The sequence below is a fragment of the Hyla sarda genome, chromosome 4 (genome assembly GCF_029499605.1).
Source record: "Hyla sarda isolate aHylSar1 chromosome 4, aHylSar1.hap1, whole genome shotgun sequence".
Lineage (NCBI taxonomy): Eukaryota > Metazoa > Chordata > Amphibia > Anura > Hylidae > Hyla > Hyla sarda.
In genome coordinates, this window is record NC_079192.1 from 194,722,722 (window position 1) to 194,748,769 (window position 26,048).

Below are 26,048 nucleotides of genomic sequence, written 5' to 3' on the forward strand. Positions count from 1 at the left end.
TGAAGAGTTGTTTAGTTAGGTCATCTCTCTTGATAGACTGTCTCTGTGTCTGCAATGAAATATAGAAAACACTCTAGTACCAGCATTTCTTTCCCTTATGTGACCACAGTCTGTCAACAACAACAACTGACATATAGTTATTTCTCCTGGACCCCCCCCCCCCCCATATATAATTGAAGTTTATGTTTCCTCTATGGGGAAGAGTAGGCTGTAGACAGACATATCTGGGGGTGGTTTCTCTCTATGAGAACAAAAGAGTTGGGCGTTTAGAATCCAACAAGCCCGACTATTCTCACCACTAACATTCTCTGTCGCTGTGGAGACCAGAGGCTGCTCTACACCTTAGATAGTCAGCCCAACCTGCCAAAGTTGGCAGGATTGGCTGTCTTCAGCCCAAGATCCATGGTCACCTTGTTTCTTAAAATCAGGACTCCACAAGCTCGAAAATCTAATCTTTTTTTAGACTCAATGGAGTTAAATATTTGTTATACTCAGGGAATTTTTGGTTTTATAATTTTTATGAATCTTCTTAACAGGTTATATGTCAGAAATACCTGTGTGTTGCAGATACAGTTATACTGTGCATAATGTTACATAATTATTGTGAAACTTACTTGAAGGGAACCTGTCAATAGTTTCATGCACTCTGAAGGGGTCTGAATTTATTTTAGGGGCCAGTCTGCATTCTGATTAATTTCTGGGTCATGGCTGGAATCTAAATACTTTATATTCTAGGGGCTGAATTTATTTTAGGGAAAGAAAAAATCCAGGCACTCACTCCAATCTTCTGACAAAGTGCTTAGTGTTTATATACACAGTACTAGTTCCAAGTATGACGCGTTTCAGCCAAAGCCTTACTCAGACTTTGAGTCTGAGTAAGGCTTTGTCTGAAACGCGTCATACATGTAACTAGCACTGTGTAAATAAACACTAAGCACTTTGGTAGAAGATTGGAGTGAGTGCCGGGATTTTTTCTTTACCTGTATATTGTTCTCCGTATGCACCACTATAAAAAACGAGTGCCGACCTTTCCTTTGAATTTATATTAGAGGCTGGTCTGTGGTCTGGTGAATTTCTAGGGTCTGATCTGGGGTCTGAATTAATTATAACCACTGTCTTAAGTCTGATTAAATATTACGGTTTTGGCTGGGGTCTAAATGAGTTTAAGGGTCTGGTTTCCCCACTAGCAAATTCTTGATAGAAATTGGTCAACAAAGTTGATGACATCTTACTAGATAAGTGGACCCAGGGACTAGTATAGGAAATTAAATTAAAAAAAATCCATAAGGACAACATTTGAGAAAAGTTATTTAAGTTAAAGACTGAATGCTTATCAAATAAAATAATTTTAATAAATAAATGTATTCCCAGGAGTTTTTGTAAAAATAGTAGGCGGATTTATCTTTGTTCTATTTATCACTTAGGTGACAAGTGCCCCTCTTAATAGAACTCATTCTTTATTTTATACATTTCCTTTGGTTTCTTATCTTTGACATAAAAACAAATTAAATGGGAAATGCCCGTCCTTTTTTCACTTAGAGGACATTGTAAAGAATAAGTGCAGTTACATCACAATACCTCCTGAGCACTGTTGTGAGCGACAAGAGTGCATAAATACAGAAAAAAGGAATTATTGACATTAAAGCTCTGCTATCTGTCCCAAGTCTGGAGTTCAATTACTAGAAAATAGACAGACAGAACTGTTAACTTTTTGAATGGCCTTTTCCATCATGACACATTTAATTAACAGGCATATTAACCTTTCTGAAAGCCTGAAATAGCTATAAAACAGCAATACTACTTAGTCAAGTGATTTCATAGGTGGAAATGTTCATTTATGGAAAGTCTGTAAAATCTGGCTGCCACTTTTATTATATACAGTGAATCAGTATATAGCAAATTGATCCTGTGTCACTTCAGCATAGTCTCTACATAATTTCTATATTTATTATGAATGAAATGTGGTGAACATATTGGAGCATACTGACAAATGTTATGTAAGATTAGAAATGCAAATAGTAATCTTTATGGGGTAAAAAAAAACTTAAAAAAAAAAGAAATTAAAAAAAAGCAGCTACTACCACAAGCTGCTGAGAAGTATAGGACAGGATGAGTACATCTCTGTATAGGACCTTTCCTCATCTATTAGAGTATGGTATGGATTGGCTGCACACATGCATATCTATCAGTCCATGCTATTCCTCTTCACTCCGAATATTGTGGTTACAAGGACTGAAAGACTGGGGATAAACATACCAGTTATTGTGGGGTTCCAACAAAGGGACCATCAGCGATCACCTATGCTCCTGAGACAAATAAGTCATGTTTACATATGCCTTATAGTATCCTCTTGGCAACGTAAATGGTTGGGTTATATAGAACTTTACGAGAATTAAATTAGAAAAAAAAATCCTAGTAATCACATAAAGTATGAACACACTTCAACACAGTTGTTACCTATCCAAAGAACACAAATATTTAATAAAACACTAGGACATTTGGATTCACCTACCCTATATGGAACTTAGTTTTTATGCAAAAACTCAGGTTGTCAGTTTAAAGTATATTGTTCAGAAACCATGCTGCGGCTTCTAAATATATCTTAGAAACCACCTCCTCCACCTCCAGCTCTGTACCTATTGCATAAAGGGAACCTTTATCCTAGACTTCAGAGGGAATGATTGTCTATTGTCCAGTAGATATTGGGCTCAGCTACAGTTCAAAGCTGAGACTGGCAGCATTGAAACAGTTTTTGGGTTAAAGACCCAAGTCAAGTTGACTAGTGGCAACTTGAGAACACAAAGCTAGACGCAGAGCAGATGTTCTCTCAATAGGCATCTTACGTTCTGTTCTGCTTTGATAGCTTTCAGCGTTTCTCACCTGCTTACATAGCTTGTCGTTTTCATGTATTATTACACTGCAGATAACATTTCACATTTCTGTTTCTGCATATCTCATGCAGCATAATTGTGAGCCTCTTAATATTTAATGTTAAAGCATGTTTGGCTTTAAATAATAAAACCTTATGTCTTCATTTTACTTACAATTAGTATTTATTTTTTTTAGAAATAATGCAAAAGAAATAATAAATTGTATTGTGAATAAAACAGTTTAATATCTTCTGACTTCCTGGCCATGATGCTAGGATATAAAAAAGAAACATCTTAAGTTCCTTCTTTGGCCATTTCTTTTAGAGTTTATCTTTTTCAGTTTGAAACATGTCAGGTTTTTGTTTATCATGTGTTTTTTTTAAACTTGTCTTCTGTATGGTATTTTTTTTAAGACATTTCCTTGTTGGTTTTATATTCATTTCCAATAAAGAAGAGTATTTTTTTTTACCAGGTGCTGGCTGCTCCATAATTTGTATTCAAAGGGGTTTATTTATCAAGGATTTTTAATGGTGCACAATTTTGTGACTTGTGGGCTTTTTGTGTATTGCTTACCACTTTGAAATGACCGGGGCTTAACGAGAGGGGCATGGTTGGCAGGACCTCGCAGATTTACAATACTTTATGCCAAGTATTATGACAGATATCTATGCAAGCTGAAAGCTCCTGTTCCTAAAGGGCCCTATAAGATGGCCTGATTTTTGCAGTAATCAAGCTCCGATCCCATAGATCAGCATCTGTTTATAGAGACTCAACAATCTTGCAGACAGGGCTGCTCAACTGATCACTGGATTGTTTGTGTGGCCCAATGCTTTCATCATATTTCATTTTCTCCACATCTCCTATTACACAGAGAGATGTGCGTATGACAATGGTTTTTCCCTCAAAAAAAAAAAATTGCTTAGCCATTGAACCAGCATTTGCACGTTCATCGGCTAATCACTGGCTCTAATACACCTGGCCATTTAGCCATGTTTGGCTGATAATTGCCCTGTGTAATTGGGCCCTTACATAAAAGCATAAGAGCCAGGTCTTAGTGAATTCCCCTTATTATTTTAATACTACAGATAATGTCAGTTTCTTCATTCCTTGTTATTTTTTAACTAATTATGCGATTATAAAGTTCATTCTGCACATTGTTCTTTAGAAAAAGTTGAATAGCTGAACATATGTTGTACAGCTTCTACACAATATGCTTATTGAATTTAACTTTACTAGCATAACATAGTTTCATGATTTATTATTACTATCACCCACCGCAGAATGGACACACCAAATATTTGTTATGCCTGGATCCGTCTTTGTACTTTGACCACAAGGATTTTAAGGGTCATTTCATAGTGTAACCTGCTGTCAATCAACCCGTTTTACCTGCTGAGATGTATTTATATGACTTTCAGTTTTTCCCCTTTATAAACTGATCAGGGACTATGAGACATTTTTGGCAAGTCAAGCCTTTAAAAGTGCTGACAACTTATTTTGGCTTCAACATTAAGAAGTGAGTGACCTCTGTAACTCTTAAGAGTCAATATGACAGTAACTTTCATTATCCAGCGCAAGGATAGAAAAGCCAAACTCATTGCAGTAAAATGCAGTACCTATTATATATTCTAAAAGTGTTATCAGGTTTAATGTATGCACCTAATATAAAATATTGTCAATGAAAATGTACTAAGGAAAGTAGCAGGATTAGTGTTACTGCTCAGCATTCATGAAATATCTTCATTTCCTATGACTAATCGGCTAGAATATAAAGGAACAGGCGCGCGCAATCTCTGGTCACAGTTATTAGTACGTACTGTATAGTTATTTGTATGTATGCAATGCTTTAGAAACATTACATGGCTTATTTGGCACTAATATTGGAAGGCAGGGATTCTGCATATTTAGCACTTAACAAAAAAACAAGAAATACATAATGGTTCTGTGTTTTGTATCAGATATTATTACAATAATTATCATAATCTTTATCTATTAATGTAAAATTGTTTTGTTACATTGCTAATGAACATTGCATTAAGAACTTACTAACTCATTATTAGTGTTAGACTAAACCATATCTGTATTTTTTATTTTAGATTCGAGTTGATGGTCCCATCACTGGAGCGGTACAATATGAGACTATACAGGTGGTGGACTCTGGCCCAATCTTAAGAGATATGGCCTTTACAAAGAATGAAGAACAGCTCTTTGTTATGTCAAAAAAGCAGGTTTGTTCTTTTACATGTGTTTCTGTTGAGACTATTTTTCGTTCAAAAACATAGTTTGGAAAAACAATGTTAGTATCAGTAATCAAGGTATAGAAAGTCTATTTTATGCACCTTATTAGGCCATTCTTGGTTAAAGGGAAGTTAGAGCTGAATTGTCATATCCTGTTGCCACCATTACAAGCAATATCCGTATATTGTTTATTTTCAGGTTCGCTATTGTGCTGATCGGCTATTGATGGTCTATCCTGTGGAAAGGCCATCAATAGCTTTTGCCTAAAGAGGTCCTTTAATATAGAGAGGTTCTTTGTTCTGGATCTTCGCCTCTTGGTTAACGTACTGAGAAGTTACAAAGAGTGTCTTTCATTCTTATAGGATCTTTTGTGTCTGTATTACACAGACAATCCAATTGATTTAAAAAGTGGGCCATGTAATGCTTAATTTCCCCTGTGGAGGAGCTGCAGGTAAATTAAACTGCTAGGTTTCCATAGAGAATACAGATAATTGTTACGGTCCCAGTCAGTGTTTATTTTGCTACTTGCACATTGTCAAGTGACAACAAGTGGGGACTGTCCAAACCTGAAAACCTTTTGGCAGGTATAACCAGCTCCATCATTACATTGGTCTCAAAAAGAGGGACACCTCATTGTTTAGACTTCTTACCTAGAAATGTAAACTAACATTATAGCAGTTACCTATTAATAACCTGCATGCATTTAACTTTCCTATATATGTCTTTTGTAGTTAAATTGTCCTTTGCCAGATGCCTGTGGTTAAACAAAACATAACACCATGTGCTCTGGGAAGTGTGAAGCTGGCAAGACTCCAGTCATGCCTTCTGTACCAGGACATAAACACATGGTTTAACTCCCATCATCTGCTTAAAACTTCCAATAAACATGACAGCTGATCTCTGTGCACCAAAAGAGGTGCCCTTGGTAGAAGTTGATGGGTAGGACATGTATGACCTACCAGTACAGGCAGGTTCAGCTGCAGCTCAGAGAACCTTATTTGGGAATATTATGGACACTATTGCTAATGAGATTTTTAGAGCATATGTTCAGTAGGCTATTTCCTAGTGCACAATAATGTCTGATTCTCCTATGAGAGCAACAACTCTTCAAGCATTGCCATGGTTACTACATGAAATCTGGTGAAAGGAACGATGAGGTGTCAGGAATGGGAAGGACACAGTGGTGTGAACAGTAGGGATATGTAGCAGACTTTGTTGCATCCAAAGAAGTTCTAAAATTAATGAGGACCTCAGAGCGGAATAATTGCTGTTCTGTATTCCGGCTTATGTTTCGTATCCTCTTGATAATAATGAAGGGACCTTTTCTACCTGTTATATGCAAAGTGCATTGGTAGCTCGCTGTGAGCACGTTCCACACACGATCAAGGAAAAAAATGTTGTTAGGAGTTTGCAAACAACATTAAACATTGCAAAAGCAAATTGATCATTTCTTATGTTTTAATTCTTTTTTTTTCTTTTTCATTCTTTCTGTGTTTTAAGTCTTTTCTGTTTAGTTTCATTGAAGGGAAAGCATTCTGCATCAATTCCAAAGGCATTCAAAGATAAAATTCTAAGGCTAATGTAAAATATTGAGAAATGAAATAATCAGGGGATTGTTATCGTCTATACTGTATGAAAGGTGCAAAATATAGATTTTAGAATACATTTGACAATTTGTTAATTAGACTGAATGCGCTGTGAATGAAGTAAGTGAAGGTGTGATTCATTTTTTGAGGTCATTTGCAATATAATAGCTTTAGTGCATATTTTAGTTATACTGTATATCTATATATATAAAACTCAACGTGTGTGTGTATGAATGTGTGTATATATGTATGTGTGTTTGTTCCAGCATCACGTCCAAACGGCTAAAGGTATTAACATGAAACTTGGCACACATGTTACTTATATGTCAACAACAAACATAGGATAGGTGATTTAACCCTTACTCACCCCCATTTGTCAGGGGTGGGGTTTATGTTTAAACTCCTATACAAGTCAATGGGACATATATGTTACTGCATAACTTCCAAACGGCTGGAGATATGTCAATAATACTTGGTCACATGTTACTTATATGTCCACTTAAAATATAGGATAGTTAATTTAACCCTTAACTACCCCCCCATTTGTGAGGGTTGGGGTTTTTGTTTAAAGTCCCATGCAAATCAATAGAAAATGTATATTCCCACATAACTTCTGTACGGCTGGAGATATTTCAATAACTGGTACACATGTTACGGGTCGGGATAGGAGGACGGGATAGGAGGTCGGGATAGAAGGTCGAGATAGGAGGACGGGATAGGAGGTTGAGAAAGGAGGTCGGGATAGGAGAACGGGATAGGAGGTCGGGATAGGAGGTCGGGATAGGATGATGGGATAGGAGGACGGGATAGGAGGACGGGATAGGAGGTCAGGATAGGAGGTCGGGATAGGATGATGGGATAGGAGGACGGGATAGGAGGACGGGAAAGGAGGTCGGGAAAGGAGGTCAGGAAAGGAGGTCGGGAAAGGAGGTCGGGAAAGGAGGTCGGGAAAGGAGGACAGGAAAGGAGGACGGGAAAGGAGGACAGGATAGGTGGACGGGATAGGAGGTCGGGATAGGAGGTCGGGATAGGAGGTCAGGATAGGAGGTTGGGATATGATGACGGGATAGGAGGTCGGGATATGACAACAATATATGAGGACGGGATATGAAGTCAAAAGCTTCCTCCTTTGTTTATTTTCCTCCCCAACAAGGATTAGGAAGGAAAAGCCAGGCAACGCCGGGTACTCAGCTAGTAACCTATAAAATGCAGCTGCTGATCTGGATGACTGTGCTGTATAGATGGTGATGAAATCTAGTATTGCATATATTGATGCTTCTCATTGAATTTTCACCATTTACAATTTCTAAGCCCAAAATGTTGAAGAGCTTAAAGAGGTTTTGCAGGTATTAAAAACTTATCTCCTATCTTCAAAATGAACTCCCTAGCCCCCACCTTCTGAGACATACTCATGCCGGCAGTGATGGCCCACTCAGTCAATCACCGACATAGGCTGGACACCATTGCTTTTGGTGATTGGCTGAGCAGGCCGTCACTGCTGATGCGAGAACGTCTGAGAAGGTGGGAGCCAGAGAGTTCATTAGGGAGATTCGAGACCATTCTGGAGATAGGGGATATTGGGCTTTCCAGTAGTTTTTAAAACCAAATGTATACAAATTAGAGACAAGGACAAAATAAATAATCAAATAAATAAGCTTACTCACCCCTAAATTTGTCACCACTTTGCCAGTCACTAGCCTCAGTGGTCTCTTCTTGCATCTTCTATTGATATGGGAAAACCTAATAATTTATGAAATTGTGGTTGCCTTTAACTTGAGTAGAAGCATTGGAGCATACTGCATACTGTTTTATTATTGAATTTACTGTATAAATTGTATGCAGTTTCACCTAGTAGTGCAGTGCTTACTAACCAAGGTATCAACAGCTGCTGTACAACTACAACACCTGGCATGTCCGGACAGCCAAAGGCTATCTGAGAATGCTGGAAGTTGTATATTTGCCAATGCTGGACCCACTCTGGTTGGATAACACTGTAGCGGCTGAAGGAAATATTAATTTTATTATTGACACAATAAAATGACAAGGTACCTGTTATAGTTTCTCTTCATAAATTCCTTAATAGAGATAGCCTAGTGTAGGATGTCTGGCCAAAAATTACAATCTCTTAGGGTCTGTTAGTAAGGGTCACTGAATTGCCTTTTTTTTAAAGTAAGTTTGGAGGAACATGAAGCACCTATGTATGATCTATGAATGTTTAAGAAGGCCAATTGAGTGCGAACTCTTTACTTTATGGAACGGTTTAAATTGAATAATTTTCCCCAAACATGGAGGCCGTTAGTTTTATTAGTACATGACATGTCAACCATACTGTATAGAGTATATCTTGGCTTAACTCCTACTATCCCAACCTGACAGGTCAATCTACGCTGATGTATTGTGTACCGAAACATAGGACCTGTGCACTATTATTGATTCAGTAGAATACAGTATTTGTGCTGGAGATGGAGCAGAGAACCTACTTCTCTGTATCTTATTTTCTATTTTAGAGATTTTTATGTTAGATTTGTACTGTCAGGAAACAAATTTCTAACCACACAGTAAGAATTGTCATTTCTATTCTTCCCCTGTTATATTATGGGTTCATGTCGTAGATAAGTGTCCAAGATAAGCAGGCATTTCCCCGACAGAATCCTAGAAACTAATCAGCTTTGACATTGTTTGTTCTGCCCTCAGGATCAGTTGATGTTCCAGATAGTATTATAAAGAAAAAATAAATAAATAAATATAGGACTATGTTGAGAAAGTTTACTCTTAAACCTCGGGGAAGATAGACAGCAGCAATTTATAGTCAAAATGGCCTTTAATATTCTCCTTTAATATTTAATATAGAAACACAGACATATCCCACTAGAACAGGAATATGTGAACCGTAGACGCAGCTTAAACTTGTAGAAGAAGAGCTTTCATATTTATATTATTATGTACAGCAATAGCATTTTAGTCCTTATTCGGATGGGAAAGGGGATGCCTATCAACATTTGCTTGTCTTTATAGGTCCTTTCGATTTTTCTGTTTATTTTTAATAATCTGAAATTGTGCATCATCGCTCTCTTCTTAGATTTTATATGGCTGCAAAAGCCATCATAGTCAAAACAACACCTGACTTCATTTTCTTTCACATTTTGTTTCCTGATTTTGGGAAGCATTGGTGAAATTATTTTTTCTATAGGTTCTCTGCGTGTTCAAAGATAAGTATATAGGAGCATTAAAAGACTTACTGGTATTCACATCTTCGCCAAAAAAAAGAAATAATAATCACAGCTTAAGTTTTGTTCAGTTATTTATTTAGTCATTCATTAATATAGCGCAGATTGTCATCATTCACATTAGTTATTGGGGTTCACAGTCTAATGTCCAAAGTATGGTATCGGTATTTCTTAATTTTTTTGGGAATGCGGGAGGAAACCAAAGTAGACAGTCTACTAGTGTGCCTGGTTTATAAAAGTACCTCAGGCTGGTGCATATTTCTTACTGTCTAGTTTAAGATGGCTTAGTTTTTGGTTGAGATTTGTAAAAAAAAAAAAGAAAAAAAAAAAACTGCCCATAATTGATGCACACAGACACACACACTTCTTACAAAAGCCACAAAATTATATAACGTGTCCGCACATTAACAATGCAAAAGAAGTATTTTTTGAGTAGTAGTTTTATTTATTTCCCCCATTAACGTTATGCAGATGTTGCCTCTGATCAAATTTAAATCCAGGACCCCAATGCTGTATAACAACAATGCCAACCACTGTACCAGATATTTAAAGAGAAAGACATGGCCACACATCTAAATTATGTGTTGATCCTTTGCTTCTTAGCACAATTTCAACAAATTGCCAGCCACCATGTCCCGTCCATTCACGTCTATGGGAGCAGGTGTCCCGTAGACATGAATGGAGGGGGCGTGACGTCACAAACGCAGAAGCTGCAAGCCAGTGGCGGGACCCCTGCAACCTCACATCTTATCGCCTATCCTTTGGATAGGGGATAAGATGTTTAGAGCGGAGTACCCCTTTAATGGAAAACTTTGTACTAAACAATTGTTTTTATTTAAAAAAAAAATTCAGGACTTTGCGATTAATTGATTATCCACAGTATAGTACATCAATCACTCATCAGAGTGTTTCCAACACTTGGCACCCTGTCAATCAGCTGTTCAGCACACCTCATTATACAGTAAATTGGGGTGAAAGCCCCACACCACTCAATGTAGCCCTTATTTTTAGTGCATGTAGAGAATATCAGCTGGTGTTATGGCAAAATCATGACATTACATGGCTCACATCGCAAATGAGTTGTCCACAATTGTAAAACACATGATATCTACTGTAGATTTCATTTTTTTCCTATGGGGAAATTGAGGTGCTAGTCCTAGTAATCTCACCAATATTACCACCATGCATGAGTGTCTCCATGGGTCCTAAACCCTATATTCCAAAATAATTGTTTAAGATAGGAATATTAATAATTATTTGTGTGTTTAAGGCCAGCATAGATCTATGTTGAGGTAATTGAGGGAAAGGTCAAGGTCACCTTAGTTAAAATTAATTTCACAGTGAATGTGTATATCCACCAAATTCTGATTTCCCTTGACATACTATCGGTTATAGAGACAATCTATTATCATTAATCTTGGCCTGAAAAAATGTACATAATTTTCTTATAATGCATACAATAGCGGTACTACAAGAACACTGCACAGTCATTACTGACATAATTATGTGTGATGTGTAATAATCAGAAGAGAAGCATGACAAGGGTGGAATCTATTGTAGAATAAAATTATGTCCTTGTGTGTAACATACACTACACTTAAACAACGCATTGTAACTCCAAATCAATCACACTTCTGTGAGATCACACTGCCCACTCAGGAAGAAACACTGATTGACAATCAATTTCACATGCTATTGTGCAAATGGAACAAACAACAGGTGGAAATTATAGGAAATTAGCAAGACACTCCCAATAAAGGAGTGATTCTGCAAGTAGTGACCACAGACCACTTCTTAGTTCCTATGTTTCTGGCTGATGTTTTGGTCACTTTTGAATGCTGGCGGTGCTTTCACTCTAGTGGTAGCAAGAGACGGAGTCTACAAACCACACAAGTGGCTCAGGTAGTCCAGCTCATCCAGGATGGCACATAAATGCGAGCTGGGGCAAGAAGGTTTGCTGTGTCTGTCAGTGTAGTGTCCAGAGCATGGAGGCGCTACCAGGAGACCAGCCAGTACATCAGGATACGTGGAGGAGGCCGTAGGAGGGCAACAACCCAGCAGTAGGACCGCTACCTCTGCCTTTGTGCAAGGAGGAGCAGGAGGAGCTCTGTCAGAGCCCTGCAAAATGACCTTCAGCAGGCCACAAATGTGCATGTGTCCACTCAAGCGGTCAGAAACATACTCCATGAGGGTGGTATGAGGGCCCGACGTCCACAGGTGGGGGTTGTGCTTACAGCCCAACTACGTGCAGGACGTTTGGCATTTGCCAGAGAACACCAAGATTGACAAATTCGCCACTGGCACCCTGTGCTCTTCACAGATAAAAGCAGGTTCACACTGAGCACATGTGACAGACGTGACAGAGTCTGGAGAAGCCATAGAGAATGTTCTGCTGCCTGCAGCATCCTCCAGCATGACCGGTTTGGCGGTGGGTCAGTAATGGTGTAGGGTGGCATTTCTTTGGGGGGCCGCACAGCCCTCCATGTGCTTGCCAGAGGTAGCCTGACTACCATTAGGTACCGAGATGAGATCCTCAAACTCCTTGTGAGGCCATATGCTGGTGCGGTTGGCCCTGGGTTCCTCCTAATGCAAGACAATGCTAGATCTCATGTGGCTGGAGTGCGTCAGCAGTTCCTGCAAGAGGAAGGCATTGATGCTATGGATTGGCCCGCCCGTTCCCCAGACCTGAATCCGATTGACCACATCTGGGACATCATGTCTCGCTCCATCCACCAACGCCACGTTGCACCACAGTCTGTCCAGGAGTTGGAGAATGCTTTAGTCCAGGTCTGGGAGGACATCTTTTAGGAGACCATCCACCACCTCATCTGGAGAATGCCCAGGCATTGTAGGGTGGTCATATGGGCACGTGGAGGCCACACACTACTGACCCTCATTTTGACTTGTTTTAAGGACATTACATCAAAGTTGGACCAGCCTGTGGTGTGGTTTTCCACTTTGATTTTGAGTGTGACTCCATATCCAGATCTTCATGGGTTAATAAATTTGATTTCTATTGATAATTTTTGTGTGATTTTGTTGTCAGCACATTCAAATATGGAAAGACGAAAGTATTTCTTATGATTAGTTCATTCATTCAGATCTAGGATGTGTTATCTTAGTGTTCCCTTTATTTTTTTGAGCAGTGTATATTGGAGCTTGGTTTATCCTGAGTGTCAGCAGATGTGCACCTAACCTAGGTGGAAACATTTGAGAGGGTATTTGTGCCCTGACATGTATTTAAGAAAACATTTGAAAATTAAGACATTGTGATTATCTTATAATCTTATTTATTTAGTTAGTTCCCAGTAGCTCTAACATATTCCACAGTTCAGTATGGATTGTCATCATCTATATCAGTGTCTGTCGTCGCCGGAGCTCAAAATCTATTTTCTTAAGGGGTACTCCGGTGGATTTAAAAAAAAATTTTTTTTTCAAATCAACTGGTTCCAGAAAGTTAAACAGATTTTTAAATTACTTCTATTAAAACATCTTAATCCTTCCAGTACTTATCAGCTGCTGTATGTTCAAGAGTAAGTTGAGTTGTTCTTTTCAGTCTCACCACAGTGCTCTCTGCTGACACCTCTGTACTTATCAGGAACTGTCCAGAGTAGGAGCAAATCCCCATAGCAAACCTATGCCGAACAGTGGTGTCAGCAAAGAGCACTGTGGTCAGACTGAAAAGAACAACTCAACTTCTTCTGTAGTATACAGCAGCTGATAAGTACTGAAAGTATGAAGATGTTTTAATAGAAGTAATTTACAAATCTGTTTAACTTTCTGGCACCAGTTGATTTGGAAAACAAAAACAAACGTTTTTTCACCTTAGTACCCCTTTAATCAATATTTTTTTAAAAGATAACTTGATATCACTTTCATGCTGCCTGAACTAGTCATTGGGCAGTTCCTCGCAGCTTCTCCCTGCACCACCAGCCACAATTGATTTATTTCTCCCTGTGTGTGTGGATTGGGAGAGACCTATATTTATCAAGTCCAGCAGAAAAAAAAAAAAAAATTAAATAAAAAAAAAAGATCATCATCTAGAAAACATAATGAATTATTAGAAGTCTGAAATAATAACAGCTTTCCTGAATATATTTATTAGAAAAAAAAACATGAATCAATTCCTTTTTATTCTAGTTAGAAAGCACTGGCCTTTTAAGAGACATAGGCTATGGTCAGGGAAAGCCAGCATGAGCACAAGGATTACTATCTTGACTGTACTGACTAGTTTGCTTCCTCTAAGCTGACAGGGGGAGATTTATCATTGCCTTCCTGACATTTTATGAGCTAAAATGTTGCACAAAATTATTTTTTTTAAGCCAAAAAACACAGCAAAAAAAAGGCTGTGAATTGGCTGCACACAGACACGTATTGATAATTCTTCCCCTGTGAGTCCATAGTGTGGGAGGTAAATTTTTCCTTCAGTGTGATCTTTCTTCTATGTTTAAGGCTAGAATTCATGCAAAAACGCCGATAAAAATGCCCATTTTGCCGCACAGCGTTTTTTCTGTGAAAAAATGCCGCGGCCAGATGTTAGCTGCAAGTCAGTAGTGAACTGCAAAATGCCAGATTCACTTGGCGTTTTTCATTTTGGTGTTTTTTTATTTTTTTATTTTATCCTTTGGCCGTTTTTCAGCTCTTATGGGCTCAGAGGCTGGTTTTCAAAAATGTCTTCAAATTCAGAGTACGGCATTTTTTTCAGGAAAATCTTGGGAGTGAAAAAATGGCAAGAAAAATGCCATGTGGGTTTTAACTTTGGTGTTTTTACAAGTGTTTTTTTAATGAATTTTTCTGACTTTAGCGATTCAAAAAAGTGATATCGATACTTTTTTTTGTTAAATTTTGTAGGGTACCATTAAAAAAAATGTAAAAATAAAAGATACAGTAGTGATGGAAAAAATAGCATTTAACGAAATTAGTTAAATTAGTTTTTAGAACAACACTTTTATTAATTTTTAAACAGGGATCAATTTATGTGGGCGGTCAGAGAACTGAAAATCTAGCCGGCAATGTAAAAAATTTAGAAAGGGACCATTTAATTATTAAAATAATATATTTTTTATAATTAATTTTGTAAAACTTTTTATTAGTAATGTATTTTAATTATGTGTTTATTAAAATGTGTGTGTTTTAAACTTTTTTTTTTATAGATTTTTTTAGGTAGTACTACTACTCCCAGCATAGAACTGACTGTTCCATGATGGGAGTAGTAGTACTTGTACTTATAGACAGATCGCAGTGGGTGTCACTTCTGACACCCGCTGCAGTCTTCTGGTATAAGCAATAGAAGCAGGAGTCAGCCGCACTTCTCTGCTCCACTGCCCGGCACTATACTCCTCTGTGATGTGATACTCTTCACTTCACAAATTCATATTTCCCACTGAGAGCTGTGATTGGCCAGATAGTGTTGGCCACTCACAGCTCTCAGCGGCATATACGAATCTGTGATGTGAAGATAACCTCACATCACAGTGGAGTATAGTGCCGGGCAGTGGAGCGAAGAAGTGCGGCTGCCGTCCACTTCTTTAGCTTATACCAGAGGCTCACAGGAGTGACACCCGCTGTGATCTGACCTTATCTGCAGGTAATACTATTCCCAACATGGAGCACACTCTGCTCAATGCTGGGAGTTTTAGTACCTGCATTAATAGACAGATCGCAAAGGGTGTCAGAAGTGACACCCAGGCCATCTGTCTATTAGTACAGGAACTACAACTCCCAGCATGGAGCAGAGTGTGTTTCATGTCCGGAGCAGTAGTACCTGTAGTAAGGGACAGATCGCAGCAAGTGTAACTCCTGACACCTGTTGTGATCGTTCTGATGTGAATTTCTGGACTCAGTTGTGCTCACAGCTACAGAGCAGGGAGAACAGCTGATGCTGAGCAGTAGATATATCTCGTATATCTGCTGCCCAGCAAGAACTTACAGTGAGCCTGCAATGTGTATACAGTATACACATTGCTGGCTCACTTAACTCTTTGCTGAGCTGTACGCTATGCACCAGCCGAGCAAAGAAAGAGTTAACTTACACTGCTGGACAGTGTAGGTTAACCCTTTGGGCACCAAAAATGTCCTAACCAATCTTTTGTGTTTTATTTTTCATTCTCGTTTCAGATCTGTATGCAGAGGACTACTGCGGATGAACTGGATTTTGTTTCTTTTAATAAAATGGCTAACGAGGGCTGTGGGGGAGTGTTTTTAAAATAAAATAATTTTTCCAATGTGTCATGTTTCTTTTTAAATTGAATTTTCAGGCTTAGTAGTGGAAGCCGTCTTATTTGTGGAATACATTGTACGGCTCTTCCTGGCACCCTTGTGGCGGTGGGTAATGGGGTGATAATTGGGGGTTAGCGCTAGCTGTTTTTGTGGCTAACACTAAGCCACAGCTTAGTAATGGATTCCGTTAGTAAGACGGCTTCCACTACTAAGCCTGGAAATTCAATAAAAAAAAAACACATTGGAAACATTATTTTATTTTAAAAACAACTCCCCCACAGCCCTCGTTAGCCAAAGAAAAAAAATCCAGTTCATCCGCAGTAATCCTCCGAATCCGTCAGTATCCTCTGCATACATGGATCTGAGAAGAAAAAATTAACACAAAAAATTGGTTAGGACATTTTTGGAGCTCTCCGCTTGGGAGAGCGCCCATAATGCAATGTCTTCCCAAACAGAGAGTCTCCAATTGTTGCAAAACTACAACTCCCAGCATGCCCAGACAGCCTTTGGCTGAGAGTTGTAGTTTAGCAACCGCTGGAGTCTCCCTGTCTGGGAGGACATTGGCAGAAGGGTCTGTTCACATTATACAAAACAGACAATGTGAACAGAGCCTCACACCCTTACCAGCCTGGCTCCCCTCTGTAGCTCCACCCCTATTGATGCCATAACTAGGAGGTGGAGCTACACGGACCCAGCGGGGACAGGGAGGTAAGCGGACCTCGTCTTCTGTATAAACTATATACAGCTATCTATAGATAGCTGTATATGCTGTATACCACCCAAAGGGGCTATAGGAGCAGGGTGTCCTGTCAGTATAGTGACAGGATTCCCAGCTCCTGTATAGTAGACACTGGTAAACTATGCCCCCTGTATACTATACGGCCGGAGGAGGTGAGTAGTGATGCTATACATCATTTCTCATCTCATTAAGCTCTGTGGACCGGGCGCTCAGCATCCGACCCACAGGGTGGTACCCTGCGTTTTGGCAGTTTTTCTGGTGTTTTTCTTGGTGTGTGGAAACAGCCAAATTTGCGGCAGGGTACAAATTTGGCTGTTTCCACACACCAAGAAAAACGCCAGAAAAACTGCCAAAACGCAGGAAATAGCTGTGGCAGTTTTTCCTGGTGTTTTTGCTGGTGGGAAAAAACCTCAGTGGAATCCTAGCCTTACTTAAAGGAAATCTTTCATCAGAATCACCCACACTAAACCTGTTACACAGGCTTGTAGTGCGGGTGATCCTGATTAAAACGATCCTTACCTGGTTAAAAATGGTTCAGCGATTCTTAAGATATCTATATTTTTGGTTTTCTGTTATTCCCTGGCTTGGGACTTAGTGGGAGGTGTTATCATCTGGGACTCGGCCACATGTCATTCTAGCTGGGCGGAGCTGCCGCCCGGCTCATGAATATTCATGAACTTATCCACACAAATATATCTATATATAACCTGCTTGTTCGTTCAGTTTGTGAATAAAAACACCCTCCGTCCCTCCCTTCCTCCCACCCCCGGCTTTTCACTCATGCAGCCCGTCTTCTTACTTGTATAGGGCCGCAGCTCGAGTGAAGCCGGGGGGAGAACGCCGCTTCCGGGTGTACGGAACGCGTCGCATGCGCGGCCCTCCCCACCAGACCGAGAAAAAGGAGTTAGACCACGAAGATAAGTTCATGAATATTCATGAGATAATAAGACCTCCCACTGAGTCCCAAGCCAGGGAATAACAGAAAACTAAAAATATAGATATCTTAAGAAACGCTGAACCATTTTTAACCAGGTAAGGAGCGTTTTAATCAGAATCACCCTCACTACAAGCCTGTGTAACAGGTTTAGTGCGGGTGATTCTGATGACAGATTTCCTTTAATGGGCTGTGTCTGCTGCAGTCTAAATATGTGTAACAGAGACTTACATTAACCCCTTACAAGCAGTTGTTTTAGCAGGTGTTCTAGCCTAGCAGATTAACCATTTGCAAGCAGCTAGCTAGTTCGGCAAATTCACCCCATTGTTGATGCCTCCCAAAAAAGAACATTTCCAGATTGTGACTTATTTTTCTTCTAAATTGAAAGTAAAACTTGCGAACCAATTTATTTGATGATAGGTCCTCTTTAACCCCTTAGGGACTCAGCCCAATTTCACCTTAAAGGGGTACTCCGGTGAAAACCTTTTTTCTTTTAAATCAACTGGTGCCAGAAAGTTAAACATATTTGTAAATTACTTCTATAAAAAAAATCTTAATCCTTCCAGTACTTATTAGCTGCTGAATGCTACAGAGGAAATTCCTTTTTTTTTGGAACACTGATGACATCACGAGCACAGTGCTCTCTGCTGACATCTCTGTCCATTTTAGCAACCGTGCATAGCAGATGTATGCTAAGGGCAGCATAGTGGCTCAGTGGTCAGCACTGCTGCTTTGCAGTGCTGGGGCCTTGGGTTCAAATCCCACTAAGGAAAACAATAAAAAGTTATAATTATGACCCGGTCGGGAGTCAAAAGACTGAGAACCTCCAGCGCTTCCGGCAGTACTTACAGGTGGGTGCTGCATGCTAGATTGCAGGGGTCCCCAGTGTCGGGACCCCGCCATCAGACATCTTATTCTCTATACTTTGGATAGAGGATAAAATGTCTTGGGGCCGCAGTACCCCTTTAAGGACTGCACAGTGATCTCCAAACTGTACCCTCCAAATCTTGCACCAAATCTACAAATCCCAGCATGCCCACACAGTAGTATTTTCCGGGTCACCGGAGACTGTATGCGGTCTCAGGACCCCCCCCCCCCCAGTCATTTGCATGAGATGCCTGCTGAATGATTTCAGCAGGCATTCCAGTCAGGTCCCCGATCAGCGACAGGAATTCCCACAGGCATACAGGTACGCCCTACGTCCTTAAGGACCAGGGATGCAGGGCGTACTTGTACGCCCTATTTCTCCAAGAAGTTAAGCCGTTTGGGACTGCCCTTAATGCTTGTGGCTCAGGCAGCATGAAAATAATGACAGGTTCTCTTTAATAGTAAAAAATTGGTGTACCTGGATAAAAAATATGCTAAACACAGCTTTTATACAAATATTTTCCCAGATTTAAACCAGAGAACTTAGTCCTGTAAGGCAACATTGTAAACCACTTGGCTGTACACAATATGTAACAGGATAGATACAGGAGTACTGCATAGATTGCCTAGGGATTATTAAAGAAAAGCATATGTGAATACTTAATTCCAGTTGTATGAACACAACCAAAGTTCACGTGTCAAGTAAAAAACATAATGCCTCTAAGGCTGCGTTCACACATCATAAAATTACATGAAAAATAAGACCATGAAACAGTTGTACAATATGGGCGTATTTTTTATGTAATATTGTGATCAAGTATATGTGTCAGTACACACATAAAAAACATCTGTAATTCTAACATTTGTTTGAAAACTTTTAAAACAGTGTGTGCAATGATGGCTGCTTTTCTATATACTTTAATTGTCACATTATTACATAAAAAATATGACCATTTTTACACCTATTTCATGACCATATTTTTTATGTAGTTTTATGTGTGATGTGTGAACCTACACTGCACATAATACAACTTTAAAGAACAATAGGCAAGTAGAAGAAAATAAGCAACAGTCTAAACAGAAGTATGATCAAGTGTATTTGAACAGATACAGCCTGTATACCTGTGCTCATACATATCCTTATTCACCATACAAACTACAGGTTAGAATTCAGTGTCTGATAATCAATATTACATGGTTAAGAAAGGTCTACATGTTGTTATTTATGCCACCAAGAAGTCTGTCTAACTAATCTCTGCACTGCTTTAGTGATTTATTATACAGTAGTACCACCTTTATGTTTTTGTCATGAAGCAGATTAGGGGACAGGAGGTTAAGGTTGTGTTAAATCCCAACTTTTTGACATTTTATTGTGTAACCATATGTCAAATTTATTGTTCTCCTGGTTGCATGTCCTGTATTTTCTTCATGCAGGCTAGAACAGTCGGGTCTTTCCAACAACATAAAGATGGTTGACCTTGATAGTACAGCATGTTTGTGACTTTATAGACATCACAACTACTTAGCACCCATTTGACTTTAACACAGTATATCACAAGCCTCCATATTTCTTTTTTTCTGGCAGACAATTATCTCCTCACACGTTTTAGGATGAGATAATCCCGATTCTCAGCAGAAAATTCCCCTCTTCACCTTTTTTAGTTTCCCTCAGAGAGCCATCATAAGGGGCCCTGCAGAATAGATTTATCTGATATTGAATGGTCATGGTGTGATAAGATATGCCTGATTAATCTTGTAGAGGCAAAATCTAATAATTAAGCGGCAGCGCTTCAGTCCCATTCAGAGAAATATGTTAATGTCTATTGATTCCAAGAAGGGTTTTTTCATTTTATTAGCAAACCGAGAGTCGAGGATATGGAATTTTAATTGATGGGAAAGCGTCTGTATGAAATAGCATGGACAATGGACATGTGAAACAGCAGACACAAGTGAAGTCACTTTAGGAATAGCTTACTACTTATAACACTATTACTATGTCTACTGAATTAATATGGCTATTAATCCCCATTTGTGTGTTTTTTTTTATTTCAACAAAGGTTAAGTGGCTTACATTTTTGTAAAATTCAGTTGGCTAAGTAGATCAATTGTAAGACTTTTCTGTTGAGTATGTAAATTTCAGCCATTAAAAAAGTATCACCTACTTGGGTATTTCCAATGCCCTTATAGTTAATGCATGTAGCAGTTCTGACCACATAATTCCATAAAGCTGGAAGAATTGGTCACCATTCTGGAAATCTCAGTGGTTTGACCCCTTCGCATTCAGAAACCTTTCCCCTATCCTTTGGATAGGTAATACCCCTTTAAGTTTAGTTCCAGATATAATTATTATTATTATTTTGTGCATAAATATTTTTATCCTTTTTGACAAGGCTAAGGCTTTTTGGCCCAGATTTATCAATCTGTTGAAAGCAAAACTGTCTGGTTCAGATAGAAAGAGCAAACATACCCTTGACAGTTTTACCCCCTAGATGACACAGGGCATACAGGTACACCCTTACCATTCGGGACTTATCACACTACATTGTGACTGCACACTTACTTTGTAGGAGATGAGGGATGTCTACTAAAGCATAAGTGATTATTGAGGGTAGATCAGTGGAGCTTATCCAGCCCCAGTAATGTGATTTGGGGGGGGGGGGTCCAATAAGCTAAAATGGTGGCAGAGGGTCCCCTCACCTGCCTTCTGCTGCCAGATTGTCTCTCCAATGATGCATAGGTGAAGATTGCATCAAATTGATCACAGTGGTTCATGCTATTCAAAAATTTTGGCACATCTTTTCACCTTATTTCCTAACTTTCTACTACACTTTCTACAAACTGGCTTACTTTATACCAAACTTTTACACTAAAACTTGGAGCAGAATGTTGCACTTCAAGCCATGCCCCTGTGTGCCAAGCTACATCCACTCATCTGAACCAGTATAAACAGTTCAACCCATTCAAATGATCTAAAAACAGGTAATATTTGTGTAATAATACACATGCACACTAGAAATTTGGCATATATTGCACCATAATTCTGATAAATAAGCAAATGCAAATCTACCAAATTGTCTTGTTTGCTGCTTCTGTAAACTAACTGAACCATCTGATCTCATTTAGCGGCAGTTCAATGAAGCAAGTTGGATAATAAGTAGGCCAAAGGATTGAAAACAAGGTCTCTTATCAATCTAGTTTTTAGCGCTTGTCAATGTGAACACGTATACATATACAGTGGGGATCAAAAGTTTGGGCACCCCAGGTAAAAATTTGCATTAATGTGCATAAAGAAGCCAAGGAAAGATGGAAAAATCTCTAAAAGGCATCAAATTACAGATTAGACATTCTTATAATTTCAACAAAAGTTAGATTTTATTTCCATCATTTACACTTTCAAAATAACAGAAAACAAAAAAATGGCATCTTTAAAAGTTTGGGCACCCTGCAGAATTTATAGCATGCACTGCCCCCTTTGCAAAGCTGAGACCTGCCAGTGTCATGGATTGTTCTCAATCATCATCTGGGAAGACCAGGTGATGTCCATCTCAAAGGTTTTAAATGCGCAGACTCATCTGACCTTGCCCAAACAATCAGCACCATGGGTTCTTCTAAGCAGTTGTCTAGAAATCTGAAACTGAAAATAGTTGACGCTCACAAAGCTGGAGAAGGCTATAAGAAGATAGCAAAACGTTTTCAGATGTCAATATCCTCTGTTCGGAATGCAATTAAGAAATGGCATTCATCAGGAACAGTGGAAGTTAAAGCAAGATCTGGAAGACCAAGAAAAATATAAGACAAGATAGGTCGCAGGATTGTGAGAAAAACAATTTAAAACCCACGTTTGACTGCACAATCCTTCCAGAAAGATCTGGCATACACTGGAGTTGTGGTACACTATTCCACCATAAAGAGATACTTTTACAAATATGGTCTTCATGGAAGAGTCATCAGAAGAAAACCTCTTCTACGTCCTCACCACAAAAATCACAGTTTAAACTTTGCAAATGAACATATAGACAAGCCTGATGCATTTTGGAAACAAGTTCTGTGAACCGATGAGGTTAAAATTGAACTTACTGGCCGGAATGAGCAAAGGTACGTTTGGAGAAGAAGGGGAACAGAATTTAATGAAAAGAACCTCTGTCCAACTGTTAAGCATGGGGGTGGATCAATCATGCTTTGGGGTTGTATTGCAGCCAATGGCACAGGGAACATCTCACGAGTAGATGGAAAAATTGATTCAATAAAATTTCAGCAAATTTTGGATGCTAACTTGATGCCATCTGTGAAAAAGCTGAAGTTAAAGAGAGGATGGCTTCTACAATTGGATAATGATCCTAAACACGCTTCGAAATCCACAGGGGATTACACCAAGAGGCGTAAACTGAAGGTTTTGCCATGGCCTTCACAATCTCCTGACCTCAACATAATTGAAAATCTATGGATAGACCTTAAAAGAGCAGTGCGTGACAGACAGCCCAGAATATATATATATATATATATATATATATATATATATATATATATATTAGAAAATATAAAAATGAATTGCATCCCCTAGAGAACATTTTTGAAAAATTCTATCATCCTAAGCATTATTACATGTCAGTGTGATGGTCAACATACTAATTAAGCTAGCACATATATTAATTATCTAGTAGCACTGTTTTATCACGATTAATAATTTTTATACACAAGAATATTTAAAGGTTTTTTCAATGGTCACATGTATGTGTAGTTTGAAATATACTTGTAAAAACATATGTAATGGTAAGACAAAACTGACTAAGTAACTAGAGTAAATTAGAAATAGCATTCTTTCTTACTGACAAATACACACTATTGGGGAGATTTATCAAAACCTGTCCAGAGGAAAAGTTGCTGAGTTGCCCATAGCAACCAATCAGATAGCTTCTTTCATTTTTGAAAAGACCTCTAAAAATGAAAGAAGCGATCTGATTGGTTGCTATGGACAACTCAGTAACTTTTCCTCTGTACGGGTTTTGATAAATCTCCCCCATAGAATGCATGTGCAATCGCTTTCAGCACCTTACTATGTGAACAGCTCCTGCAAGTACTGCTCAGTGTTGCTTCTACATTTGGATACTTGTATCTATAACATAACATTATGGACTGAGTTAATGATAAATTATATGAATAACTCTTAGTTAATCTCTCCTTTGTATGATTGTAAAAGCATCCACGTTTCCATTCTATAAATATAATAAAATAACTGAGCAGATTTAGTGCAGGTTGCATTATGAATGTTTCATGTGTGTACATACAGTTGTATATATGGAAGAAACCATACCTCCTGCCACAGCCTCTATGATGAACTCCTGTCATGTTTCTTTACACTGAGGTAGATATACTGTTCCAAATGCACCAGAACTCTAGCATTATTTGCACCACCATAGGTGTTTATGTACATTTAGTATGCATTTAAGACTTTTTTGTGTGCATTGCTCAATGGTAAAATCAAAAGCATAATAGAGCAATAAAATTAGTATAAAACATGGCCGACTATGGAAATACAGAGGCACTTTTAACCAGTGTGTGCACCGAGGGCTACTTTTCCAGAGACTTTCATAGTACACATTATTAGATTAAGAAAACTTCCATTATTATGATGTTTTACAGACATATTTTGCTTTTGATTTTATGGTATGTGAAACCAGCCTTAAACAGCATAAACCACTTAAAAAAAACTTGGTGCCTCTTCAGACTGCTTAGTCTAAGTTTATTCTAAGTATAAGACTAAGCATTAGTACATTAACTCCAGTGTGTCTTGGGATGGTAGAATGTCTTTCTGTCTTGGCCAGAACCATGTTAAAGGGATTGCTTTGTTTGTGAAAGGGAAACTGTGTGTTGGGTTTTCACTTCTGTAATCATCTGTTATTCCTTTCATGCTGCAATTAGAGTTTTCCCCAAAAAATGTGTTTCGGTCCTAATTTATTCGTGGCAAATCGCTATTAAAAGTGGCTATTTCTGGCCTACAGAGAGCCTCAATAGGGGCGTAGAACACTTTCCCTTGCTGTAACATGCATAGGGTGTGTGCTGGGTTAGTTAAATAATACTGTTATTCAGTATGACATGCAGATCAGAGGCGTTGCTATAAGAATCATTGTCGCAGAGTGGCACAATGACAGAGCCTGAAGGTGGCATCAGTATGAGGAGACCATTTAGTGGCTGAATGACACAGCGTGGAGGTGGCGGCAGCATGAGTAGCTGATTTTCCCACCAACAGTCCGCACTGATTGACTGTTACTGCTGCCAACTCCAGGAAGCCTATTCCACTACCTTCCGGGAAAGTAGGCTGCCGTGAAGCAGGTGGTCTACCCCGGGCATGTTGGGCTCCAGACTTTCCACTTCTGCCACCATGCTGACTGCCAACCATTCTTCCACCTTGCTGGCTTAGCTGCTGCCTCATGGGCAACCTGCAATCCTCTTCTCCTGATGATGATGAAGCCCCTTCTGCACTCGGCTGCAAAGTGCAATCGGCTTTGTTATCATCGATTTGTGTCTGCACTTAACTGATGTCCTCCTCAGGTTCCTCAACTGTGTCTGCTTCAGGAGCCTGAACGCTCGCAACTCCACCTCCCACGCCACTCTCCTCATCACTGCTTGCCTGCCAAGTGGAGGAAGTGGTGGATGTCTCCTCCACTTCTTGGCAGGGCAGTAGCTGCTGACTGTCCTCTAGTAGATCATCCTCATTAAATAGTGGAGCTAAACCCACAGCATGATACTTCTGCGGTGGAGGGAACAGCATAGGGCAGAGGCAATGGGAGGACAGAGACTGATCCTGGGCCATGCCAACTGATGATTGTGTCTGAGGAACCCACCGACTGTTGACTGGGGGTGTCAGATGTCACTTGTGTTGAAGTGGATGACAGTGGTAACCAACCAATTGCTGGTCGAGACAGGACAGCTAGCTGATACCGGGAGCTCAGGCCTCTTGCTGCGACTCCTGCTGCCACTCGCCCCTAGTCTGCTGTGACCTCTGCCTAATGAATTTAGGCCTCTGACACTCCTCTGTGCACGTCCTGGCACTTCTCTGCCTGACATACCTAGTGTGTATATATGAGGGGAGTACAATACGCTCCACTATGCTAAAAACTGTATTTGTCTTCAACACCAGCAGGTGTATACTTTTGTCTGTAACCTACATTTGCTACCACAAAATTGTATACCAATACCATGTAATCCAAAAAACTTTCTTTATTAGTCATTAAGATACATCAAAATAAAAAACACAATCACCCCTAACCAATAAAAAACATGCACCCCATAAAGCTCCAGCATCCCCTGCCACAATAGCATAGATAAATAATAGGTAATATGCACATATGAAAAAGATCAACCCTCCAT

The 26,048-nt window shown here is 39.2% G+C and overlaps 1 protein-coding gene across 5 annotated transcripts in view; it reads left to right on the plus strand.

Annotated features, from left to right (window-relative positions):
• Window positions 1-26,048, plus strand: part of PLXNA4 (plexin A4) — an 821,522-nt gene that overhangs the window by 413,817 nt on the left and 381,657 nt on the right. For all 5 annotated transcript variants that reach the window (XM_056573188.1, XM_056573183.1, XM_056573186.1 and 2 more), the window contains one exon: window positions 4,967-5,098. In XM_056573188.1, coding sequence (XP_056429163.1) covers window positions 4,967-5,098 — 132 coding nt within the window. The remainder of the gene's footprint in view (window positions 1-4,966; window positions 5,099-26,048) is intronic.